This window comes from Chenopodium album, chromosome 5, assembly GCF_948465745.1.
Source record: "Chenopodium album chromosome 5, dcCheAlbu1.1, whole genome shotgun sequence".
Classification (NCBI taxonomy): domain Eukaryota; kingdom Viridiplantae; phylum Streptophyta; class Magnoliopsida; order Caryophyllales; family Amaranthaceae; genus Chenopodium; species Chenopodium album.
The window spans coordinates 9,345,760-9,369,586 of NC_137838.1; the positions used below are offsets into that span (position 1 = coordinate 9,345,760).

At 35.7% G+C, this 23,827-nt stretch overlaps 4 protein-coding genes and 1 non-coding gene across 6 annotated transcripts; 4 read left to right on the forward strand and 1 right to left on the reverse strand.

The window, feature by feature from the left end:
• The first annotated feature begins 7,794 nt into the window (after positions 1 to 7,794).
• On the forward strand, positions 7,795 to 8,256 carry LOC145632547 (uncharacterized). The gene has a single exon (XM_081684914.1). The coding sequence runs from the start codon at positions 7,795 to 7,797 to the stop codon at positions 8,254 to 8,256; it is 462 nt and encodes a 153-aa protein (XP_081541040.1).
• Positions 8,257 to 8,397: 141 nt separating this feature from the next.
• Positions 8,398 to 8,805, forward strand: LOC145632548 (uncharacterized). Its single transcript, XM_081684915.1, has one exon. The coding sequence runs from the start codon at positions 8,398 to 8,400 to the stop codon at positions 8,803 to 8,805; it is 408 nt and encodes a 135-aa protein (XP_081541041.1).
• A 1,631-nt stretch (positions 8,806 to 10,436) lies between these two features.
• LOC145630359 (protein DETOXIFICATION 35-like) lies at positions 10,437 to 14,315 on the forward strand. 2 transcript variants are annotated; one of them, XM_081682619.1, is made up of 7 exons: positions 10,437 to 10,808; positions 11,537 to 12,162; positions 12,369 to 12,425; positions 12,564 to 12,802; positions 12,924 to 13,042; positions 13,138 to 13,224; positions 14,052 to 14,315. In XM_081682619.1, exons 1-7 carry the CDS (start codon positions 10,530 to 10,532, stop codon positions 14,127 to 14,129), a joined length of 1,485 nt encoding a protein of 494 aa, XP_081538745.1. In that variant the 5' UTR covers positions 10,437 to 10,529; the 3' UTR covers positions 14,130 to 14,315. The 2 variants fall into 2 exon arrangements, with proteins under 2 accessions (XP_081538745.1, XP_081538746.1); XM_081682620.1 differs by having other exon boundaries at positions 10,679 to 10,808; positions 11,512 to 12,162.
• Positions 14,316 to 14,413: 98 nt separating this feature from the next.
• On the reverse strand, positions 14,414 to 14,483 carry TRNAQ-CUG (transfer RNA glutamine (anticodon CUG)). Its single transcript has one exon. It is a non-coding gene; the product is annotated as a tRNA-Gln (tRNA).
• A 3,207-nt stretch (positions 14,484 to 17,690) lies between these two features.
• LOC145630360 (protein DETOXIFICATION 35-like) lies at positions 17,691 to 21,941 on the forward strand. Its single transcript, XM_081682621.1, has 7 exons — positions 17,691 to 18,046; positions 19,460 to 20,085; positions 20,266 to 20,322; positions 20,490 to 20,728; positions 20,895 to 21,013; positions 21,098 to 21,184; positions 21,579 to 21,941. The coding sequence occupies exons 1-7, from the start codon at positions 17,771 to 17,773 to the stop codon at positions 21,654 to 21,656; spliced, it is 1,482 nt and encodes a 493-aa protein (XP_081538747.1). The 5' UTR covers positions 17,691 to 17,770; the 3' UTR covers positions 21,657 to 21,941.
• The last annotated feature ends 1,886 nt before the right edge of the window (positions 21,942 to 23,827 follow it).

The window sequence follows — 23,827 nt, forward strand, 5'->3', positions numbered from 1 at the left end:
CACGACACAACCAATTAATGGTTTTTTTCGAATTCGATCATGAAAACTCCAGACTTGGGGTGAAAACTCCAGATATGGGGTTTTCATGGTCGAATTTAACTATATAAACCAAAAGTGGAAGATTTCATAAGGTATGTTTACCCTTTTCCATTAATTTATTATAATTTTTTTTTAATTTTTTTGGGTAGTTGATGAATAAAAAGTTATACCGCAAGTGCACGGTGTTTGTTGTTAGCAGAGACTTAGCAAATACGGGTCGAATCCCACAGGGAGACAAGTTCTATTAGTTTTTGACCAATTATTATAAACTATTTCAATAAACGAAGAGCAGTTTGATAATTAATTAACTAAAGTATGACAATAATAAAAATAAGGTTGCTCTCAGATAAATTAAAATCTAGGGCAAACGTTCGGTCCACCATGCTTATACCAAACCAAGATATGTAAACAATCCATTAATAAACAAATTAGGTCGAATAATTAAAGCACTTATTAATCCTACGGTCGGGAATTAACACTTACGAATTAACATATGTAGTTCGGCCGCTAACATAATCAAATTCGCCAATTGTAATTAAGCCTCTAAAAATATGATCTTTCAATTCTAATTTTTATTAGCTAAATAATTAACTCATGATATTGGTCAATTACATGAATCAAACAATAAAGCACAAATCAATTGGAATTATTCAAACCCTAATTCATAAATTTATAAATAAATAAGCACAAATAATCATGGTATAAACATGGCTTCCCTCACTTAACCCTAGAAAACGACTACTCACTCATAATTGAAATAAACAAAACAAAATAGATAAATAAACTTGAATTCATAATTAATAAAATAAATAAAGAACGAAAAGAATAATTGAAATACCTCGATGATTGAATTAATGAAGAATGAAAAGTTAGGGTTCAACAATGGAGAGAAAGAAAACTAAGAAGCGTTTAATCTAGAAAAATAAAGCATGAAGAGGAAAATAAAATCCTCCCAAGTATTTATATTAAAACCTAATCCTAAATAAAATAAAATAGATAAAATAAAAATAATGAAATAAAAGTAACAAAGGTCATCTTTTAATTGGTCGAGAGCATTACGATCGATGGAAAACAAGTTTCCCGCGCGCCAGACCCATCGCCCGATGGATGGCCGATGGTCGAGTGATCAAGGGCTGCGACGACGACCATCGACCGATGGATTTCCATCGGGCTAGGCAGATTCGAAGGGTCGTTTGTAGGGATGTCAGTGGGGCGGGTCAAGTAGGAGACCCGCCCCATCCCCGCCCCAGTGGGGCGGGGATTACAGCTGTCAAAAGCTGACCCGACCCGAAATACCGACCCTAACCCTAACCCGTCTGAACCCGAAAAAAATGGTGACCCAAACCCGACCTAACCCGACCTGAAACCAACCCTAGACCCGAGCTAACCCGAGTATTTGAGACCCGAACCCGACCATGACCCGACCTAGAGAGGACCCGACCCGAATGTGACCCGTAAATTATTGACCTGAACCGAACCCGCCTCGAACCCGAGAATGACCCAAACCCGATTTAACCCGTCAAAACCCGAATTCAACCCGACCTGTTACTTACCCGACCCGAGGTCAACCTAACCCGTTCCTAACCCGACTCGAATTTAAACCCGACCTGTTACAAACCCGACCCGAAATCAACCCGACTTGTTATTGACCCGACCCAAATTCAACCCGACTTCTTATTGACCTGACCTGAATTTAAACTCGACCTATTACTAACCCGAATTTTAGAATTTAGGAGTTTTTAGAATAAAAAGACTGAATCTTAGTATATTAAGGAAGGTTGCACTCTAATGGCGAGATTGACGAAATTTTTCACCATGAAATCTCTATTGTGATTGATTTTATTTTTCCTAATTATCTTCAACTTCCTATATGAGCAATGAGCTATATGAGGACATGAGGTGATAGAGTATTAGAGTAGAGTTGTGACTCTCTGAGCTGTCAATGTTTTTTAAACGTATTTGAGGCAATATGAGGTGAGTGAGGTGAATCGATGATAGTGATTTTGTCTATTTTTTTTTTTTTTTGAAGATAGTGATTTTGTCTAATTAAATCAGCCAAATGTATTTTTTTTTTCTAAATTTATCTTATAAATAAACTTTTTTTTTTTTGGAATAGCAAAAACATTTCATTAATTAAAAGGCATACGACATCTACAATAGAGATTCGACGTTAACAAATACATAAGATTATAACCCGTAAATAAACTTCCATATAACTACTTATATATTTTTTTTAATTTTAGTATTCACATGTTTATTTTAATATATTTTTTAAATGTTTTAAATTATGCAATTTGATTTGGAGCTTTAAAAAAAAAATTAAAAATTTTATTGACTTGAACCGAACCCGACTCGAACCCGAGAATGACCCGACTTGAAAATGACCTGACTTGATTATAACCCGCAAATTATTGACTTGAACCGAACCCGACTCAAACCCGATAATGACCCGACCTGATTATAACCCGTAAATAATTGACTTGAACCGAACCCGACTCGAACCCGAACAGGACCATAACTCGTTTAAACCCGTAAAAATCCGAATGTAACTGACAGGGTAAAGTCGTATCCCCTAATAAAAAATAATTACCTAAATCACTAACTAAGGTAGATAGGGAAGTAGGGTCGATCTCCACAGGGAAACAAGTCTTTTTACTCCTAATTAATTGTTATAATCTAAATTATTTAAGTAACCAATATTTATAATTAAGTATGAAACTAAACTACAAAGAATAGGAATAGGGAGAAAACGATATATGAAAGAATCTAGGGCATAGGTTCACCAATAAATAATACTCCAGGGTAAAACATAGTAATCAATCATTGACATTGCATAAATAACATGATTAACAGGCTCTCGCAATTTATTAATCAACAAAGATCTAACAGGCTCTCGCAATTTACTAGATCTAAGTTCTTATTGAAAATAGCCTTTAATATCAAATTAACATCTGCTCGATTCATCAATTTAATATTGCTATACTTTTACAAGCCGCAATTGTAAAACATTAAAACAATCCAATAAGAAATTATCATGCAATACCAATAATCAATAATAGTCAATCATCAATGCATCAATTAACCAGATTGTAAAGGGCTCTCGCTACTTATTACAATCACACAATTAATTTACCGGTATTAAATCTCTATCTCTCGAATCTTGACTTAATCATTTAAAAATTAACCTGCCTATTGAAACTAGACCTAAACATTAATTCTCATCTCTCGATTCTTGAATCAATATTGTCAAACTCATGCATAAAAGATAGGCCTAATATAGTCACAGAGCATTTAATCAATCAATAGGAAATTAATCTAGCATTGATAATCAACAACAATAATTTACCCCTTCATATTATTTATGGATCCCCACAAACCCTAGAAATTAAACTACTCACACATAATAAAAACTAAACTAATCGAAGTAATAAAATAAATCATGATGAAAGGAATAAAATAAATAACTAAGATTAAGGAAAGAGAAATCGTTACCAAAATAAATCTGGAATTAATGAAAGAATTAAGAACAAAGGTTTAGAGAGAGAGAAAACTAAGTAGAGAGAGAAAATCTAAGAGAGAAGATTAAGAGAAGAAGAAGTGGTCTAAGATAAGAGACCCCTAATTATTCCGCACAAAAACGTATTTAAAACAAAACTAAAACAACTCCTAATTAGAAACTAATTGCTCGACAAAAGAACCTTTCCAGAAACACGCGCCCGATCGGGCTAGAGGCCGCCCGATCGGGCGCGCCTTTTTGCTAGCACATTCTCCTCAGCAGCACCGCCCGATCGTGCTAACCCTCGCACGATCGGGCGCGCCTTGGGCCACTCGTCCTTGGCTTGCTGCGCTTCTTGCCCGATCGAGCTAAGCTTGCCCGATCGGGCCCTTGTGGCTCCTCGAGGCTTTGGACTTCCGATTGGCTCGACTCCTCGGCCCAATCCGGATCTCCTCTTCGGGTCTTGAATACTCGGTCCAAACCTCGGTATTCCAAATACCGAGCCCTTAATCACCGGCTCGATGGCTCTAGCCGGCCTTGGGCTCCAAAAATGGTCGTGTTCCTCCAATGCTCGTAGTCGCTTCATAAAAATCCCGGGAAAATGCTCCAAAGGTGCAATTCCCTGCAAAACTTAACCAAAACTACGAAAACACTAGAAAACACATATTAGTAATAAAGGTGGCTCGAAAGAGCCAAAAACACTACTAATAATGACCACGGGACGGGGGTAAAACACTATATAAAATAGACATATCAGTAACCCGACCTGTTTTTCACCCGACCCGAATGTAACCCGAACTTTTATTGACCCGACCTAAACCCGACCCAAACCCGATAAGATGTATGACCCGACGTGACCCGACTCAAGCATGACCCAACCCGAACCCGACCCGCATAGGTCCCGACATTAACCCGTACTGACCCGACCCGAGATGACCCGACCCACACTAACCCGACTCAAACCCGACCCATTTACCCGAATTGACAGCTCTAGCGGGATGGGTCTTGGTTTGGTGGGTGGTGGAGCGGGGATGGGGATAAAATCATACCCGCCATGGGTGATGGGGCGAGTGTGGATTTTACATTGTACCCGCCCCATCCCCGCCCCGCTCCACCCGCCCCACTTCGTATCCGTCTTATCCCCACCTCACACCCACATCTATATATTTTATAAAACAAAATTATATACTTTATACTATTTTATATATTAAAAAAAATATGTAAAATAAAATAGTAGATATAATAATTTGTAATACACTAATTTTATAACTAAAAAAAGTGTGTAATATTAATAGTAATTTTATTTGTTGTAATTTATACGTAGTATTAAATATGTTGGATGGTGTGTGGGGAGGTGGGTCTTAGGTGGGTATTAGGCGGGTCTTAGGTGGGGATTAAGTGGGGATGGATATCCAAGTGGGGGGTGGGGCGGGGATGGTTTTGGAATTGTACTCGCCGGGGCGGGGATGGGGATGAATTTTGGACCCGCCGCGGGGATGGGGACGGAGATAAAAATTTTAGGTGGGGATGGCGATGGGAAGGCCAACATCCGCCCCGACCCGCCCCATTGACATCCCTAGTCGTTTGTGCGGCTAAACCATCGCCCGATGGCTGGGCGCGCTTGCTGGCAGATTTGCAGGACCGATTTCGGAAGGCTGTAATTCACAATATAGGAATTGTATGAAGGCGTGCGACCTATCATTGGAAAGCTCTTCAAGTCTAGTTTCCAACCCAACTCGAATCACCTCAATCCGATCTGCAGAACTCGAGATATGGCTAAAACAATGCACAAAGGTTCTTTTTGATACTTTGCAAGCCTTCGTTTTCCTTTGTTCCTAACTCAAATTCAATTCCGAAAAGTGCATATCGACCCTTGTGGAAGCTATTTTCAATTCTCGTGCATATAATCCTTAGAGACGACATCCACGAGCATAAATCCCCCGGTAAATGAACTTGATCCATCTATTTCCATTCAAATATCATTCGAATCATCTCCAAATACTTCGAAAGCGTCCAAATGACTACGAAATCACCTGAAACATTAAGAAATACACAAACGGAGCGTAATAGAGCGATATAGAATGAATTATGCAGATATGACCCTAAAATCAACCAAAAAGACTAAGAAAAAGGTATAAAAACTAACATAAACGTGCCTAATAACCCTATATAAATATGATTCATCAGTAGTGGTGCTTAGGGCTGAGCAAAACTACCCGAACCCGAAAACCTGTTCCGTTACCGTTCCGAAAATTAGGGTACCCGATCCGATAACCATAACGGTTCGGGTACCCGTTCCGATAATTTGTTATCGGGTATGGTTATTGGGTATCATTTTAAAATTAACGGTTACCCATTCCGAATCGATAAGCAATTTTTTGTTTTTTATCCTACTTAAATCTATTTTTTCCAAAATCTAAACTCTTACTTTACTTCATAATCACTATATAATATTAATGATTAGTAATATAATTAATAATTTGGTCAAGATCATGTTGTATTGTTGTTAATTAGTGTTAAAATTTATCATAATAAATAATTTATTAAGTTTAATTATCACTATTGGATACTTTATTGGGTACCCAAGAGGAAATCCAAATTGATATCCTATATCAACGAGGGGGCGGCGTTGTCATTTCACTTATTAAATGAAGGCCAAAATTGGAACAGAAAAGAAAACCCCTTGAAACCCCGTTATATGCTTACGGTTTTTGATAGATGTGGGGTCTTTACCTTCTTCCAAACCATAGATTGTCTTCATCTTTGTCATGAGAGAGAAACAAAAAAGCAAGCTCACATAGTACATGAAAATGGCGAAATCGAAAAGCATGAACAACTTCAATGGAGAAGGAAGCAAACCTTGCCTCTAAGGGTTAACCATGCCCCAATTTCTCTTATTTTTCTAGGGTTTTCGTTTAATTCCACGGCAAAGCCGTCGGAAATTTGTCGCCGGAAAGGTGAAAGAGGGTGAATGAGATAGGGGACAACAAGTTACTAGGTAATTTCAAGCATTCAAGCATGGAGCCATGGCAATTGGTGGTTTCGACTCTTCATTTCTTTTGGATCGGGAGTTGCAAAATTCCAGTTTGTGTACTACTGTTTGGGTAGCCTTGAACACCATACCTAAAATTCAAGGAACCACGTGCATAAATTCAGCTCAGATGAATCGATTTGGAGCAAGATCGACCTGGAATTGCGCCATTGATGTTGTTCTAATGTAACTTCTCTCTGTATTGTGGTTTCTCTCTCTAAAAGGGGTTTTTTCAAAACGGGCTCATAAAAGGAGATAAAACGGTGTCCTAGTCAGCCTTAGTAGTACAAATACTATATTTTACTAAAAGTAAGTCTAATAATTGCGGAAATGCCACTATATCAACGAAATTTCGTTGATATAGGATATCAATGGGGTCTGGCTCGGGTACCCAATAACCGTTCCGAAAATTCGGGTACCCGAAGTCCAAGTACCCGAACTTATCGGTTCGGTTTATGGATATCACTTTTAGTGATATTGGTTATCGGGTACCCCAACCGTTAGTACTAATGGTACGGGTACCCGTCCCATGCTCACCCCTACTACTAATTAGTACGGGTACCCATGCTCACCCGAAGTTCGGGTACCCGAACTTATCGGTTCGGTTTATGGATATCACTTTTAGTGATATTGGTTATCGGTTACCCAAACCGTTAGTACTAATGATACGGGTACCCTGCCCATGCTCACCCCTAGTGGTGCGTGTGGTGGGGGTGGCTGGTGGTGTGTGTGTGATGTGTGTTCGTGTGGTGGGTGGTGCTGGGTTTGTGGTGGTTGTGGGCTTAGGCGGGTTTAAGGTTTGGGTGGGGGTTTTTTTATTTATTTTTTGGGTAGTGGTGCTGGTGGTGCGTGTGGTGGGTGTGGCTGGTGGTGCTGCAGCTGGTAGGTGGGGAGATGACCTTCGTAGGTGTGGGAAAGGGAGTAGGTGTGGTCGCCGACGCCGGCCGCCGACAGGGGGAGGGGGGCTGACGGAGGGGTTGGGCTTTTAATTTTTTTTAATTATTATTTTAAATTTTTATATTTTAAAAAATAATATTAACTTAACGGAACTCTAACTGATTCCGTTTAGTGGTAGCAATTTTTAACAAACTTAATTTTGTATGGCTGTAAAATTTTAAATAAAAATTTTTCCAGGTAGCAAAAGTGAAATGCATGTGTTTTTGAGGTAGCAAAAGTGAAAATTTCCTAAATATTAACTAGGGAATTAAACATTATCATATTTGACTCAATGATAAAATCTTTGACATCAATTTGGACTGCTAAAACCTTGGCTTATTCTGGCATACTGCAATTGGTGAAAGTAATTCTTCTGAGTTTACAATCTTACTGGTGCCAGATTTTTATAATGCCTAAGAAAGCAATAAAAGAGATTCAGAGGATTTGCAGAAACTTTCTTTGGACTGGTAATATTATTTCCACAAAAAAAGCTCCTGTCTCTTGGGATACTCTTTGTCTTCCTAAAGTTGTTGGGGGTTGGAGTATTAAGGATATGCTGATCTGGAACAAAGCTGCTATCTGCAAACTGTTATGGGCTATTTCTAGTAAGAAAGACAAGTTGTGGGTGAAGTGGATTGATGCTTACTATACTAAGGGCAGAGATATCACTAGCATTAGTTGTCCTGCTAACAGCCCCTGGGCTCTCAGGAAAATTTTTGAATGCTCTCAAATCATCATTTCTGCTTCTAGCTAGGACCGATTTATCAAGAAAGGGTCCTTTTCTATCAAGGAAATATATAAGCACTTGCATGGAGATTTTGTGAAAGTATCTTGGAATAGGGTGTTATGTCAAAACCTGGCTTCTCCTAGAAGCCTTTTTATCTTGTGGCTTGCTATGCATAACAGGCTTCCTACTAGAGCTAGATTAGCTGCGTGGGGTGTGGTGGATGATAGTTCTTGCTGTTTATGTAATACTACTCCTGAAACTGTTGATCATTTATTCTTTGAGTGTGATTGGTCTTTCCAGATTTGGAATATGGTCCTTGCTCATTTGCATTTTCAGAGAGTTCCTGGGAACTTTACTAATGAGCTTACTTGGATTATGAAGAGTGCTAAAAGGAAGACTGCTAAGCATCAGGTGGTTCTGATGTTTTTTGCTGAGTGTGTCTATGCTATTTGGCTTCATAGAAATGATCAGATCTTCAATCAAGGTTCTAAAACTGTGACTGCTGCTCAGTTGTTCAGAGATATCAGATTCAAGGTTGCTTGCAGATGCAGAGAAGAAATGAGGAAATTTTGTTAACTTCTTTGTGATGTTTTTGCTGGTTTTGCCTTTTTGGTGTTCTGACCTGTGAGTCAATTTTTTGGTGTTTTGGTGTATCCTGAACTGTTCTCTTTGGTAATTAATAAAATTCTCTTTAATTGCCAAAAAAAAAAAAAAAAAAAAAAAAAAAAAAAAAAAAAAAAACTTTGACATTTTTTTTATATACTTTAGAGTTTAGACTGTGCTCGTATCTTAATACAAGTATGTCTTTTATTGTACATATATTTGTAAGATTATAATCATATTTATAAGGACACTAGATTAATCTCATGCGTTGTACGATGTAAATAGATTTTATTTATTTAAAATAGTTGTCAATATTCTTTATTCGAAATAGTGTAATCATAATCTTATTTATTAATTTTGAAAGAAATAGTGTAATTGTTAAGTTTTAGAACTTAAGAGAAAAAAAAATAGAGAAAAAAAATTATGATATCAAAAATAGTTTTGGCGGGAAAAATTTCAAAAGAAATTGACAAGTGTCCTCTAATGATGTCAGCATGTTTATTTTAGTAATAGTTAATAGATTATATGAAAAACTACTAAAAAAACACCTTCTTTTTTTTGCGAGAAACTATCTAATAAAAAAAATGTTGTAAGAAACTACCTTATATAAAATGATAAATGTTGTAAGAGACTACCATTGGTCGGAAAGTCACCGTTGACTTTTATTTTTCGGCATTGACCACATCACGTGCCAGTCACGTGACTTTTATATTTATCATTTCCTTCTTTTTTTTCTTTATTGGCACGTGACATGATCAACCCCAGAAAATAAAAATCAACGATGACTTTTTCACCAAGAGGAGTCTCTTATAACAGTTAGTTTTTTACAATATTTTTTTTATTAGGTATTTTCTTGCAAAAACAGTGTTTTATAAGCTTGAACAAAATTTTAATAGCTCATTCAAATGAGGATGCCCCACTTTCTCACGGTGAGAAACGAATTCGTTTCTCATGGGAACATTTTTGTGAATAAATCAACAACTTTTTCAACTTTATTCAACTGTGGAGCCTACAATATTAAAAAATTGTTAATTTATTCACGAAAATGCCCCATGAGAAACAAATTTCATTTCTCACCATGAGAAACAAGGAATTTCCCCATTCAAACTCAAACATAATATTTTCCATCAAACTTAGATAAACTACTCCCTCCGTCCCATAATTACAGACAAATATACTATTTTGGGTGTCCCAAAATGTTCTTCCTATTACTAAAAATAACACACAATCATTACTTACTTTTTACCTTTTTCATACAAATTACACACATACCTAAAAAATCATTATATACTTTTTCACTTTTTCATACAAGATACACAGATACCTAAAAAAATCATTACTTACTTTTTAACTTTTCCATACAATATTCTCTACTTTTTATCAACATTCTTCACTTTTTAGCTTTTTCATACAATATTCCTCTACTTTTCCATCCTCCTTAAAAACCGTACTTTTTAGAATTATTTGCTTGTAATTATGGGACGGAGGGAGTAAAACTCAGCTCGAGTCTGATTGTTTACAACCATTATTAACGTGTTACACACTTACACATGTGAATAATAAAGATATTGTCAGAATGGACCCGAACCAAGCCAAGACAAAAATAATAATAATGTATGTGTACATCATAAGTCAAAATGTGTTTATGAAACAATAATCACATCCACAACAAACCGAGCTGAATAGCCAACACAAAAATGGAGACACCATTGCTGAAAGACGGCGACGCCGGCAACAGGTTGAAGGCGGAAAACGGTGATTATGCGGAGGTGAAGTGCATTAGCGAGGCGGCGACGGTGTTTAAGGAAGAGACGATCAAGTTATGGAAGATAGCTATGCCATTAGTGTTTAACATTGTTTGTTATTATGCCACCACTTCACTTACCAACATATTTGTTGGACATCTTGGGGAACTTCAACTTTCTGCCATTTCTATTTCGGTCTCCGTTATTTACACTTTTGTATTCGGTTATATGGTTTGTTCTCTTTGTCCTACTCGTTTTTTATTTTTTAAATTTCCTAATATCGATAAGTATTATCATAAATATAATATCTATCGGTTAATATTGACCACTAGTACTAATTTTGTAGCCATGGTTTGATGTTCAAACTTCAATGTCTTCTGCATAATTTCAATTCATTTTAATTCAGCTCAGCTCTAATAAGTTTCTAATTTCCTTCTCCTGTAAACAATTCATTTCAGCTCAATTCAGTTCAGACCCTTAAGTGTTGGTCCAGGTGGAGTCAAACTATTCTAATTTGGCCATACCAATATTAGATAGAGGCATAGAGCTGCCAAATCGAGTGTAAGATAGATTTGGATTCATGTCAATTCACAATGGATTGGAATCAGGTCGGGTTGGTTTATTTAGATGCGTAGTAACTATTTTCCATGACATTTTGCTAGGGAAACTTTGAGCTAGCTTTACACTGTGTTAATTGATTAATTTGTCCTGGACATTATAGCAAAAACAATCCATTATCATTAACAGATGTCAAAGTATTTTGTTAGAGGATATTTACATGCATTAACAACTTCTGTTAAACTTTACTAAAATGCCTCAACTTGTTAATGTGGGCAATAGCTAGCAAATCATATGGTGCAATGGTTACTGCAAACTTACAATTGTAGTACTGTAATTATTTTGTTATTGGGGTTCTTCCTTGGTTTGTTTGCAGCACATCATATATTGTTGTTCTGTAGCTTGGCATGGGGAGCGCGCTTGAGACATTGTGTGGACAAGCATTTGGTGCAGGGCAAGTTCATATGCTTGGAATTTACATGCAACGCTCATGGATTATTCTATTGCTTAGCAGTCTTGTACTCCTACCAATTTACATCTTTGCTGCACCTGTGTTAAAGTTTCTAGGACAGGACCCTGATGTAGCCAACCTTGCTGGACAGTATACCATCCTTACTCTACCCTCGGTTTTCTCATTGGCTATCAGTTTTCCTACTCAGAAGTTCCTACAAGCCCAAAGCAAAGTTGATGTAATGGCTTGGATTGGACTTATTGTTCTAATTGAACACGCTGTGCTTCTCTGGCTTTTTATTCCTGTAATGGGCTGGGGTCTGCGCGGGGCTGCAGCAGCTTTTAACATCACAGAATGGGTGACTGCAATTGCCCAACTTGTTTATGTATTTGGTTGGTGCAAGGATGCATGGAAAGGCTTCTCTTGGGATGCTTTTAAGGAGATATGGGCGTTTGTTAGGCTTTCAATTGCTTCTGCTGTGATGCTTTGCCTTGAAATCTGGTATATGATGAGCATACCACTTCTTGCTGGTCACCTTCCAAATGCTGTAATCATTATAGGCTCCCTTTCTATCTGGTGAGTTTCCGAGCCTTCTTGAGTTATGATTTGCAAGTTTATTGTCTATTTGTAAGAATGTCACATTGCGATGGTTAAGAAATTGAACAATTGTTGTACCATACTTAATCTTCCTGGATAAATGTAAACTGGATTATTGTTCTTACTAACTAGCTGTTGTTTCTGCCAAAAACCTCGCTAATGTAATTATCTTATTTCTGATTCAGCATGAATGTAAATGAGCTACAATTGATGATATTCGTTGGCATAAATACTGCTGTAAGGTAAATGCATACACAGACCTTTTCAGTTCATTTGTTATAGAAGTTGGGAAATTATGTCATGATACCATACTCTAGAAGCTGTAAGTGGCTATGATAATTTAATACATCAAATCTGAAGTAATTTTCTGTTACTATTAGTGTTCGTGTATCAAATGAGCTTGGGTTGCAGCGTCCAAGGGCAACCAAATTTAGTGTTTACGTTGCTGTCTTCCAGTCTCTCATCATCGGGCTCTTGTGCATGGTCCTTATCCTTGTCACTAAAGACTATTTTGCTGTTATTTACACTGATAGCAAGGAATTGCAACAAGCAGTTTCTAAATTAGCCTGGTTTCTTGGTGTGACAATGGTTCTTAACAGTGTTCAGCCTGTCATTTCAGGTAGACTTACACTTAAATTTCTTCATATATTTTTCCAACTTTTTTTCTGTGTCAAATTTGTACATCTCCTTTCTGCCAACGTTCAACTGATTGACGAACTCTTGGCTAATATAAACTGTAGGAGTTGCTGTAGGATTGGGGTGGCAAGCCACTGTGGCTAATATAAACTTGGCTTGCTATTATGCATTTGGGATACCTCTTGGATACATTCTCGGTTATGTAGCAGATTTTGGAGTAATGGTACTAAATTATTTTTCTGTCTACTTGCACTTATTCAAGATCTTATTTCTTCGTTAGCAAACACAGTTTCTGAAATACAGTTTTATCAATTATAGGGCATTTGGGGCGGCATGATAGCTGGAACCGTCTTGCAGACACTCATTCTACTCTTCATCCTTTACAGAACAAATTGGACTAAAGAGGTGAACATGACAGAGCTTTCAGTTATATCTTTCCTTTCTTCTAAAAGCTTGGATTTGCCAAAATTCGGAGATAATGTCTTAATATTTCGCTATATAACATGCAACTGTTATTAAGCCCTCTGTCCTGACTCAAAGTTAACATTGAGCCAGGCTCAAAGATTAAGGAAATAAGGAGTGACAGAGGATTAGACGCAGTAGTAATCAATTCAAACAATGAATCAAATATTTGCACCTTAATTAAAATTAAACCCTTTCGAGTCAAGTTGTCATAGGTGTAGTGTAATTCATGATTTACAACTTCGTGATTTTCACATATTATGCATTCCTGCCCCATGAATATAATCTACTTAACTCCACATGGTGTTTAAGCAGCGTGCCAGCGTACTTGCATGTCATTTGGCCGTGGTTAGGACTTCTTTTGGCTATATATGCTTTTCATACTTGACTATTACGAGTAGAATTTTGGCTCTGATATTGGTACAATGTATTGGAGTTTGGTGTGTAACTATCGAGTTCATGGGTACTTGAGATGGATTGAAGAGAATTCGAATAGACACTTGTGTTTGCTGTTAGCCTGTAATAGACATCAGAAAAGGTCTAAGGCTGCTTACTTCTAAACACCTTAAAAAAATGTCGATTACATGGGTACTTAAGATGAATTGGAGAGTTCAAACACACATATGCTGTAAAAACACATCATAAAAGGTTTACATCTGAACAAAACTCAACCTTAAATTATGCAATAGCATTCTTAAAAGGGTGGTGCTTATTAATGTCATAAACTTATGATAACATGACTGAGCTACCTCCTCCTGTATGATATGCAGGTGGAAGAAACAAGCAGCCGCATGCAGAAGTGGGGTGGACAGGACATCAGCACACATAAGGTGGGCGACGACATATGAATGAATTACTGCAAGTGATGCAGAATTTCTGCTCCTGCATCATCACTCGAGCTTCATTAACAGCTGAAGGTTTAGATGTTTTGACTGGAGCTTATGTTGTCCACAACCTGGGTTGAACAAACCACTGAGACAGTACGTGTTTCGTGATAAAACCTAATCATCAAGTCACCATTTATTCCATCACTTAACATTCCAAAGTTTTTGAGCTTTTATACAAATGAGGCACATGAACATTACATAAATGAAAATCAAATTATTATTTAAAGTAAGATCAAGTTAAATTAAGGTTCTACCGAGATTTGAACTCGGGTTACTGGATTCAGAGTCCAATGTCCTCCACTAGACCATAGGACCGTTTCCTTAAACTAAAGGAAAATTCATAATAGACAATACTTATACAGTGAGAAGTAGTGTGCCATGAAAATGGTGAATTTCACTGTTTTTGGGTTCGATGAGGCAAATTAGTAATTTTATACTAATTACTAATTTGTACCAACCAACCTGAAATTATGTTTTGAGAGCCACAAAGGCGGATGTTGGCGGATAATGAGTTTCAATCTCAAAATCCCTTAGAACTAAGGAAGGAGTTCTAACCAAGCTATTTGAATTATCCCCTCATGTCAGAGTAGCTTTGACCTTATTTTTTATTTTTTATTTTATTATAAAGTTTTAAACTTTTGTGTTTAATACATTTTGGAAGTACTAGTCTACATTGTCAACAAAAAAAAAAAAAAAAAAAGTACTAGTCTACTGCCATAAATAACTAGACGACTGCCTTCCACGAAAATGGTAGGAATGTACTGAAACTTTTAACGGAAAATGAATTATTAAAAAAAAAAAAAAAATCAATAAAGAAAAATGGTGGTATGTAGGGAGAAAATTAAATGCACGAAAGCGGCTAGGCAATAGCATATCGTGGACATTCGACATCCTTGCTTTTTGATAAACATCATCATTGTGAATTTGTGATGTTCAAGCAACAAATAAATGTACCTACTTTTATTTTTATTTTTATTTTTTTGGTACTCCTCTTTAATCAATATTAGATTTCTTTCATTTTCCAAAATAATTGGACTAGGTTAATAGTTTAATACACATATTCATATATCCAATTTTGTATGAAAATTTATTCAAAAATATTGATTTTCGAAAAATACACCTCAATATGAATCTAATTAACAAAATCTTTATGAGTATGATAGTTGTATAAAATTGTAAGAATTTATGGGTAGTGTTTACCCGTATTTTTTTAGCGTTGGACACATAACTAACTATTCAAAGTGTAAGAATATTTAGAAATAATTTACATAATAATACAAATAATGTAGAAAATCAAAGTAGTAATAAAACAAAAAAACAAATGGTGTAAGGTCGTGTCGATTTCTCTAAAAAAGATAGGCAAAACCTTAAATTAAATTAAATGCATGTATGGACACTTCATATAAAAACGAAATATTTGTTTTTGTCCAAAAAAAAAATAAATAATAATAATAATTCTCAAAACACATTTAATTTATTTAATCAAGTTTTTAAATTGAAACTAGTGTATGGCCCGGGCGATACCCCGGGTTGTTACTTTGATCACATGTAATTGAATAGGTTTTTTTTTTTTTTTTTTTTTTTTTTTTTTTTTTTTTTGAGTAAGTAATTGAATAGATATTTGATCATTTTTTAATTTTTTTTTATTCATTTATAATAATTTTTCATTAAACCGTTGGATAATTTATTTATGGAACAACTATTGGCAAATTTATTAACTATTACTAAAACAAAACATTATTGCTAACATCATCTCTTTTCAAAACCGTATATGTGTCGCTTTCTTATGAAATTTTTTCCCGCCTAAAACCATTGATGATGTCATTTTTTTATGATACTTTTTTTTTGTGATATTTTATAAACAAGCTAAGTAAATTCTTTCAAAGACTTTAATCTAGAAAATCGAAATACAATTTATTGAATAGCAATTGTATTCCTTCTGATGAATTTATGACAAAATTGAAATTCATTGTAGATACAAGTTCTACACTACAATTTGTTGGTTAAAACCGTGTATCACAAGGGGATAATCTAGTTATATATAAACATGTCCTTCGTATATAATTTATAATATAATGAAATTAAAGATATAATTATTATCAAAATAATTTAGATAACTAAAATTAATTTATAACAATAAATAGTTAATTTTCTTGTATGCATTACCTCAATGAACATTATTATTAGCAAAATGTTGAGTATAAAAGCATGACTAATCAATAGATGAGATGGTAAGACTTCTAGTGCATATTAATAATGTTCTTACCAACTTTGCTTTTTTCTTTTTTTTTTTTTTTCTTTTTTTAACTTATGCTTTATATTCAATTATAATACACTACTCCGTAAATACTTTAATTTGTACAAGACATCAATTTGAGAGCGTCTATTTAGTTTCATTAGTTATTATATTATCAACTTATTTTTTACAATTATATACTTTAGTATTTTATAACCCAAAAAATATGTATTGATATTCAAAGCAACTCACGGTGCATCGCCCAGGGCCACACACTAGTTTTTCATTAAAATATGTTCATTGTTGAATGAGTATGTACGTCAGTACGTGGACAAAGTTTTTAACATTTAGAATTAAGTTTTTTATTAAAAGTTTGTTCAGGCTCGAGCTTGATGTAATCACTAATAATACTCGTATTATGTCATACTTAGTGCTTAATATTCTACTTAAAAATAAGGGACGATGAAATTTAAATTCGTGAAATTTGTGTCACACTCGCTCTGATTACATGTTAAAATACCAACTCAACAAAAATAATTGAAACCTAATAATATATTTTATATTCTATGACACTCGCTCTTGCAAATATTCATAAACGATTTAGGGGTTAATTTAAGGGACTGTTCATATTTACTGAACTGAGCTGAACTGAACTGAACTGATTGGAGCTGAACTGAACTGAACTAAGCTGAAATGAATATTTTATGAGAGAGGGAAATTAAGAGCTGAACTGAACTGAACTGATTGGAGCTAAACTGAACTGAACTGAACTTATTAGAGCTGAACTGAAAATAAGTAAATATGAACAGACCCTAAGTATTGGTACATAGCTGCTATTTACATGGCAAGCAAATAGCAGTTATAAGACAAAAGAGTGGTGATTTTTTTTCCCTTCTAATGGTACAAATATTGTACCTTTGTTACCTATAATCGCTATAAATAGTACTATTAAAATAACTTATACTCTAGTATTATAAAATACATGTATAAAAATACATTAAAATACCACTATGAGTATAAATATATAATTATACATTAAAAATACCACTGTAGTAATAAAAAAATCACAGAAAATAAGTGAATTTACCATAAGTCCTTCTATATGCATCATAAACAAAAGTATGCGCCTAGTTGCACTCCGATTTAAGTAGAGCCAAGACAATAGTATCTATAAAGAGTGTATTCATGTCACCATCAAATATTTATTACAAACAACAGTATATTCCTACGTTGCCTTCGTGCCATCCCACAAGGCCACAATATTAAGTATGAAGTGCAATAACTAGAGAGAAATAATCAAATAAATATATAAAAAAATCTAGAGAAGAAAAAGAAGAAAAAAAAAAAGTAGGTAGAGTGTGTGGAAATGGAGACACCACTACTAAACGGCGGCGACGGTAACAGGTTGAAGGCGGAGAACGGTGACTATGCGGAGGTTAAGAGCATTAGCGAGGCGGCGGCGGTGTTTAAGGAAGAGACGGTCAAGTTATGGAAGATAGCATCACCATTAGTCTTTAACATTATTTGTCAATATGCTACAAATTCTCTTACAAACATTTTTGTAGGACATCTTGGGGAACTTGAGCTTTCGGCTATTTCTATCTCAATGTCCGTCATTAACACCTTCGCCTTCGGCTTCATGGTTTTTTTCTATCTCTATTTCTCAGTTTGAGTTTTTTATTTTAAATTTACTCGTTTTGACTTTTTACATTATTCATGCTGAATAGTAGAATACTTTTGAGTTTTGATGAATGTTGATGATATACTCCCTCCATTCCTAGAATAATGATCCATTTGGTCTAATTTTAGTCTTAAAAAGAATGACCTATTTATTTTTTCCAGCATCTATTAAAATCACAAAATTACCAATGTATCCTCAAATATTTTTGTCATATAGCTCTTTCTCTCTATTTTACCCTTGATTTTTTCAGTTCTTTGTGCCATCTCCTCTCTAAATTTCTAAACTTTTTTTCTCTCTTGCCACTATTAATTTTTCTTGTGTTTTCCCATACATTTGTACTTGTAAATTATTGATGACTTGTGTTTTCCCATATATTTGTACTTGCAAATTAAGTTTCTTAATACCCGCGAATTTAAGCCAAATGGGTCGTTCTTTCGGTACGGAGGAAGTATGTTTTTAGAGTATAAAAGTCAATCTTGTCAAGCCTTTTTCAATATTGCCTTCTATTAATGAAAAACAGTATTACAACCTGAAAACAAACATGTAATGATCTTTGTAAATTCTAATGTTATTAAAGACAAGAATGATTTTTTGGTGCAAAGTGTAATGGTTAAAGTTAAGCCAATCTTTACTTTAAGACGTTTAAGTTATGTAATGATCTTTGTAAATTCTTATGTTAGTGAAGACAAGAATGATTTTTTGGGTACAAAGGTGTAATGGTTAAGGTTAAGCCAATGTTTGAGTAGGTAGAGTAAAGTTAGGAGGACATTTATAGTACAGACAATAAAATATCCCAATAATAATTTAGGAAATTGCTTCATGTATGAAGTTTCCTACTCAGTCTTTTGTGCTCATTTTTGCCAAACTGTCACATTACTTGTTGCTTTGTAAAAAGAATTTAGCAATAATAGTAATGAGCACATATTAGGTGATACTAATGTTAGAGATGACAAATTAAGTGTGTGGATTGGATTTGAGTCACATTGGATCTGTGTCATGGTAGGGTTTGCTTGTGTGTCTATGGTCTCTGTATGGATCGTATTTGAATTTGGGACTCTTTGGTTACTTTGGGTGAAGTCGGGTTATTTTCAGGCTGGAATGGTTTTTTTAGTAACAGCCCATGGAGCTGCTATCTGATTATTTTTCTAGACATTCTAATACAGAAACTAAACTTTATTATATACAAAATGCATAAAAAAAACCTTGTGTTAAAAAAGTATTGAAATGCCTAGAGTTGTTAATTAGTGTGATGGAAAATCACTTGGTGTAATGGTTTTTACAAACTTACAATGTAGTACTATTATTTTGTTCAAGTAGGAGCATGTAATTTATGGAGATTTTAATGGGGACAAATATTGTTGTTCAAACTTGTAGCTTGGTATGGGGAGCGCGCTTGAGACATTGTGTGGGCAAGCTTTTGGTGCAGGGCAAGTTCATATGCTTGGAATTTACATGCAACGCTCGTGGATCATCCTATTGCTTAGCAGTCTTGTACTCCTACCAATTTACATCTTTGCTGCACCTGTGTTAAAGTTTCTAGGACAGGACAACGATGTTGCCAACCTCTCAGGACAGTTCACCCTCCTTACTATACCCTCATTGTTCTCGTTGGCTATCAATTTTCCTACTCAGAAGTTCCTCCAAGCCCAAAGCAAGGTTAATGTTATGGCTTGGATTGGATTTATTGTTCTAATTGAACACGCTGTGCTTCTCTGGCTATTCATTGTTGTGCTGGGTTGGGGTCTGCAAGGGGCTGCAGTAGCTTTCAACTTCACAAGATGGGTGACTGCAATTGCACAAGTTGTTTATGTGTTTGGTTGGTGCAAGGATGCTTGGACAGGCTTCTCATGGGCTGCTTTTAACGAGATGTGGGCGTTTGTTAGGCTTTCAATTGCTTCTGCTGTGATGCTTTGCCTTGAAATCTGGTATATGATGAGCATAACACTTCTTGCTGGTCACCTTCCAAATGCTGTCATTACTATAGGCTCTCTTTCTATCTGGTGAGTTTCCGAACCTATGCAATTCATGACTTGTAAGTTTATTGTCTACTTGCAAGCATGTAAAATTGTGGTATCATACTTAATCTTCCTTGATAAATGTATACTGTAGTATTATTCTTAACAACTAGCTGTTGTTCTTCTGCAAAAAAGTCGCTAATGCAATTTTCTTCTCTGTTTCAGCACGAATATAAATGGACTACAATTTATGATATTCATCGGAATAAATGCTGCTGTAAGGTAAATGCATAAAAATCAATATTCTTACTATGCTAGACACTAACCTTTTCAGTTTATTTGCTTGAGTTGTGAGATTCTATCTTGATCCTATAGTCTTAGAAGCTACAAGTGGTTAGTATGATTTCATTTTCATCTATCAATTCTGAAGCAATTTTTGTTACTACTAGTGTTCGTGTATCAAACGAGCTTGGGTTACAGCATCCAAGGGCAACCAAATACAGTGTTTTCGTTGCAGTCTTCCAGTCTATCATCATCGGGCTTCTGTGCTTGGTCATTATCCTCATCACTAAAGACCATTTTGCTATTATTTACACCGATAGCAAGGAATTGCAGCAAGCAGTTTCTAAACTAGCTTGGCTTCTTGGTGTGACAATGGTTCTTAACAGTATTCAGCCTGTCATTTCAGGTAGACTTGCACTTAATCTCTTTGTATGCTTTTGTGGCTTTTTCTGTCTGTCAAATTTGTGACTTCTCCTTTCTGCTAACGTACAACTGATCTACAGACTCCTGATCGAGCAGTCTGGACTTGAGTACTAAATGATTCAATAATTATTTTCTTATCATATTTGTAGGAGTTGCTGTTGGAGGGGGGTGGCAAGCCACTGTGGCTAATATAAACTTGGCTTGCTATTATGTTTTTGGGATACCGCTTGGATACATTCTCGGCTATGTAGCAGACTTGGGAGTAGAGGTAATATCACTTTCCATTTGTGCTTAAGATCTTAATTCTTCATTATCAACGATAAATTCTGATATATGGTTTTGTCAATGACAGGGCCTTTGGGGCGGAATGATAGCTGGAACTCTCATGCAGACATTCATTCTACTCTTCATCCTTTACAAAACAAATTGGAATAAAGAGGTGAGCTTTACATAGCTTTCAGTTACTTTTTCCTTGTTTTTCTGAAAGTTTGGTGTCAGCATAACTTGGAGATATGAGATCTTAATACTTCAACTTAAGTCACATGGCTGGATTTCTTCTGTTCATACTCGAGATGAATTTAAGGGTAGAATTGTCGTGTACATTGACACTAGACTAGAGATGAATTGAAGAGTTCATATGTATATATATTATAGATACACATCTTGAGTATTTTGCAATTCTGTAAAAGACACCGTAAAGGTTTAAGGTTTTGTACTTGTGAATAAAACTCCACCCTCAGTTGTGCAAAAGCATTCTAGAGAGTGGCTGGTAATAGTTGACGTCGTATTAAGACAGACATGACTATTGACTAAGCTGCCTCCATGGTATGCAGGTGGAGGAATCAAGCAGCCGCATGCAGAAATGGGCAGGGAAGGATAGCAGGGCAGATAAGATTGGTGATGACATATGAATAACTTGCTTCAAGTGATGCGATGCAACATCTCTGTTCTTGCATCACTCAAGCTTCGCTTAATATCAGAAGAATTGGATGTTTTGACTGAATTTTATGTGAGCCAAAAAAGGTGAACAACTAATCTGACAATGAAGATTTTCCCATGACATCGTCAAACCACCAATTCCATTTGTTGAGCGTTTTTTAATCTCCAAAGTGTTCTGAACGTTTGGAGGGTGCTTCTAAAGCCATTGCATCTCTAAAATCCCAATAAGATCGTGTTAGAACATCTTATTGATGAAATATTGTCATTTATAAACCTTGTTGTTTAACGCTGAATCTGATCATATTACTGCATATGATTGGCATAGACTAGAACTTAACCAAGGATTGCAACTTATTGTAGTTACAAAATTGTAACCACATTCTAGTCATTTCAAATTATAGTGCAGCATAGTCTTCAACGTATGAAGAAAATAAAACTGCCGTGTTCTTAACTATTGTCATGTACATTACTTTAATCATTTCGCGTCACTTTGAATTTAAACACAAAATAATAATCCTATGAGACATGACAAACGCATAGGCGGCTAGGCGATATGGGCATCATATTCCAGTGCGGGCATACACAACATTAAACCTTTAGTTATATGCCTATTTAGCTTGATAAAATAAGTTGTTATCAACATATAATATTTGTAATCGACACAGCCCACAACCATCTTTACAATTAACTACAGAGTAACAAGATTATAAATGAGCCGACTAGCATAAGAATTGATTATTTTATTCGATTTGTAGGTTAAGTTGACAAAGCAAAATTGATCTTAATAATCAGTTTGGTGATACACCAAAGAATACGCCAACAACCAATAAATCAACAGCACTAACCAAATTAATCAGGCAGACCATGTGGCCAACTAGACATCAAAATGATTAATTCTTACACTTAAGATTCAGATGTGTCAATCTAAACCACAATATTCTCTTATGCAAAGTTGATATCATCAAGTCAAATACAGGATTCGCAAGTTTAAGACAAGAAATCTAAGTTATACTAATCTCTTTTAAGTAAGAATCTTTTTTCTGCAGCCTGTAAGCGTATCTCTGAATCAAAACTCCCGTAAACTAAGCTTCTTCAAGATCTACACAGCTGACTTTCTCTGATTTCGGAGAAATTTATTAAACACGGCCATCTATTCGACCAATCCAGATCCCGATCTTCTGTTATGGAGCGTTTCACGTACCATCTCTTCTAAATTTGCCACATCTTAACTTACAGCTTGTAACTTCTTGATCGTGGTTTGTGGTGGCATTAGATAACACAGAGGCAGATCAATACTAACATACTGATAAATCCTTCTAAAGACAGCATCAACGATTAGCACTATTAAATCACTCCTAGTTAGTGATGTAAAGGGAGAGCTATGACCTAAAGTTCTGGACTATGGTCTATGGCTGGCTTTGCTCTAAGCAAATCCTGCCTTTGTTTTTAATGCACAGCCAGCCGTAGGTCGTAACTTCTGGTCATGAGGGAAGCAAGATGAGAGTATGAGACTAAGAGTGAGGCAACTAGGCAAGTACCTCACTGCTCATTCTAATGAACAACATATTTCCCAATGAACAGAAGAAACACAGCAATGCATTAGTTACTAGCAGCAACCACATCTAAGTATAGGAGATATGTTAGCAACCACTCGTACTACTAAATGATTCAAGCGGAAACTCTTCTAAATCATATAAGACAAGTAACAAACCAACCAGCAAAGAGTTATTTCGGGTCTCCATCACTCAACAAACACGTCCACTGCTTGCTCTTGGAGTAAACTTCTGCAAGAGCAGATACAAAGAACAACTTGAAAAAATATCTGCAATTCACCAAACAAGTTATGTGGCCAGAATTATTAGTACACTACATATACGAGTACGAAGTTAGACAAAGACACCTCCGCGAGAATGCCAACCTTTGAAGCAAGTTGCAGAAGATCGACAAAAACAGTCATGAAGGGTGCTCATCTTCAATCGCGAGAACAAGTTAGAAGTCAGCCTTACAAACATAAAGACAACATAGTTTGCCATTAACAGAAAATCAACTTGCAAATGACAATATTTCACAAGATTAGACCTGGTCAGCATTGTCATTCTTCCTATCAGATAACCACTTATAGCAGTCCCAAGTTAGAGGTTAA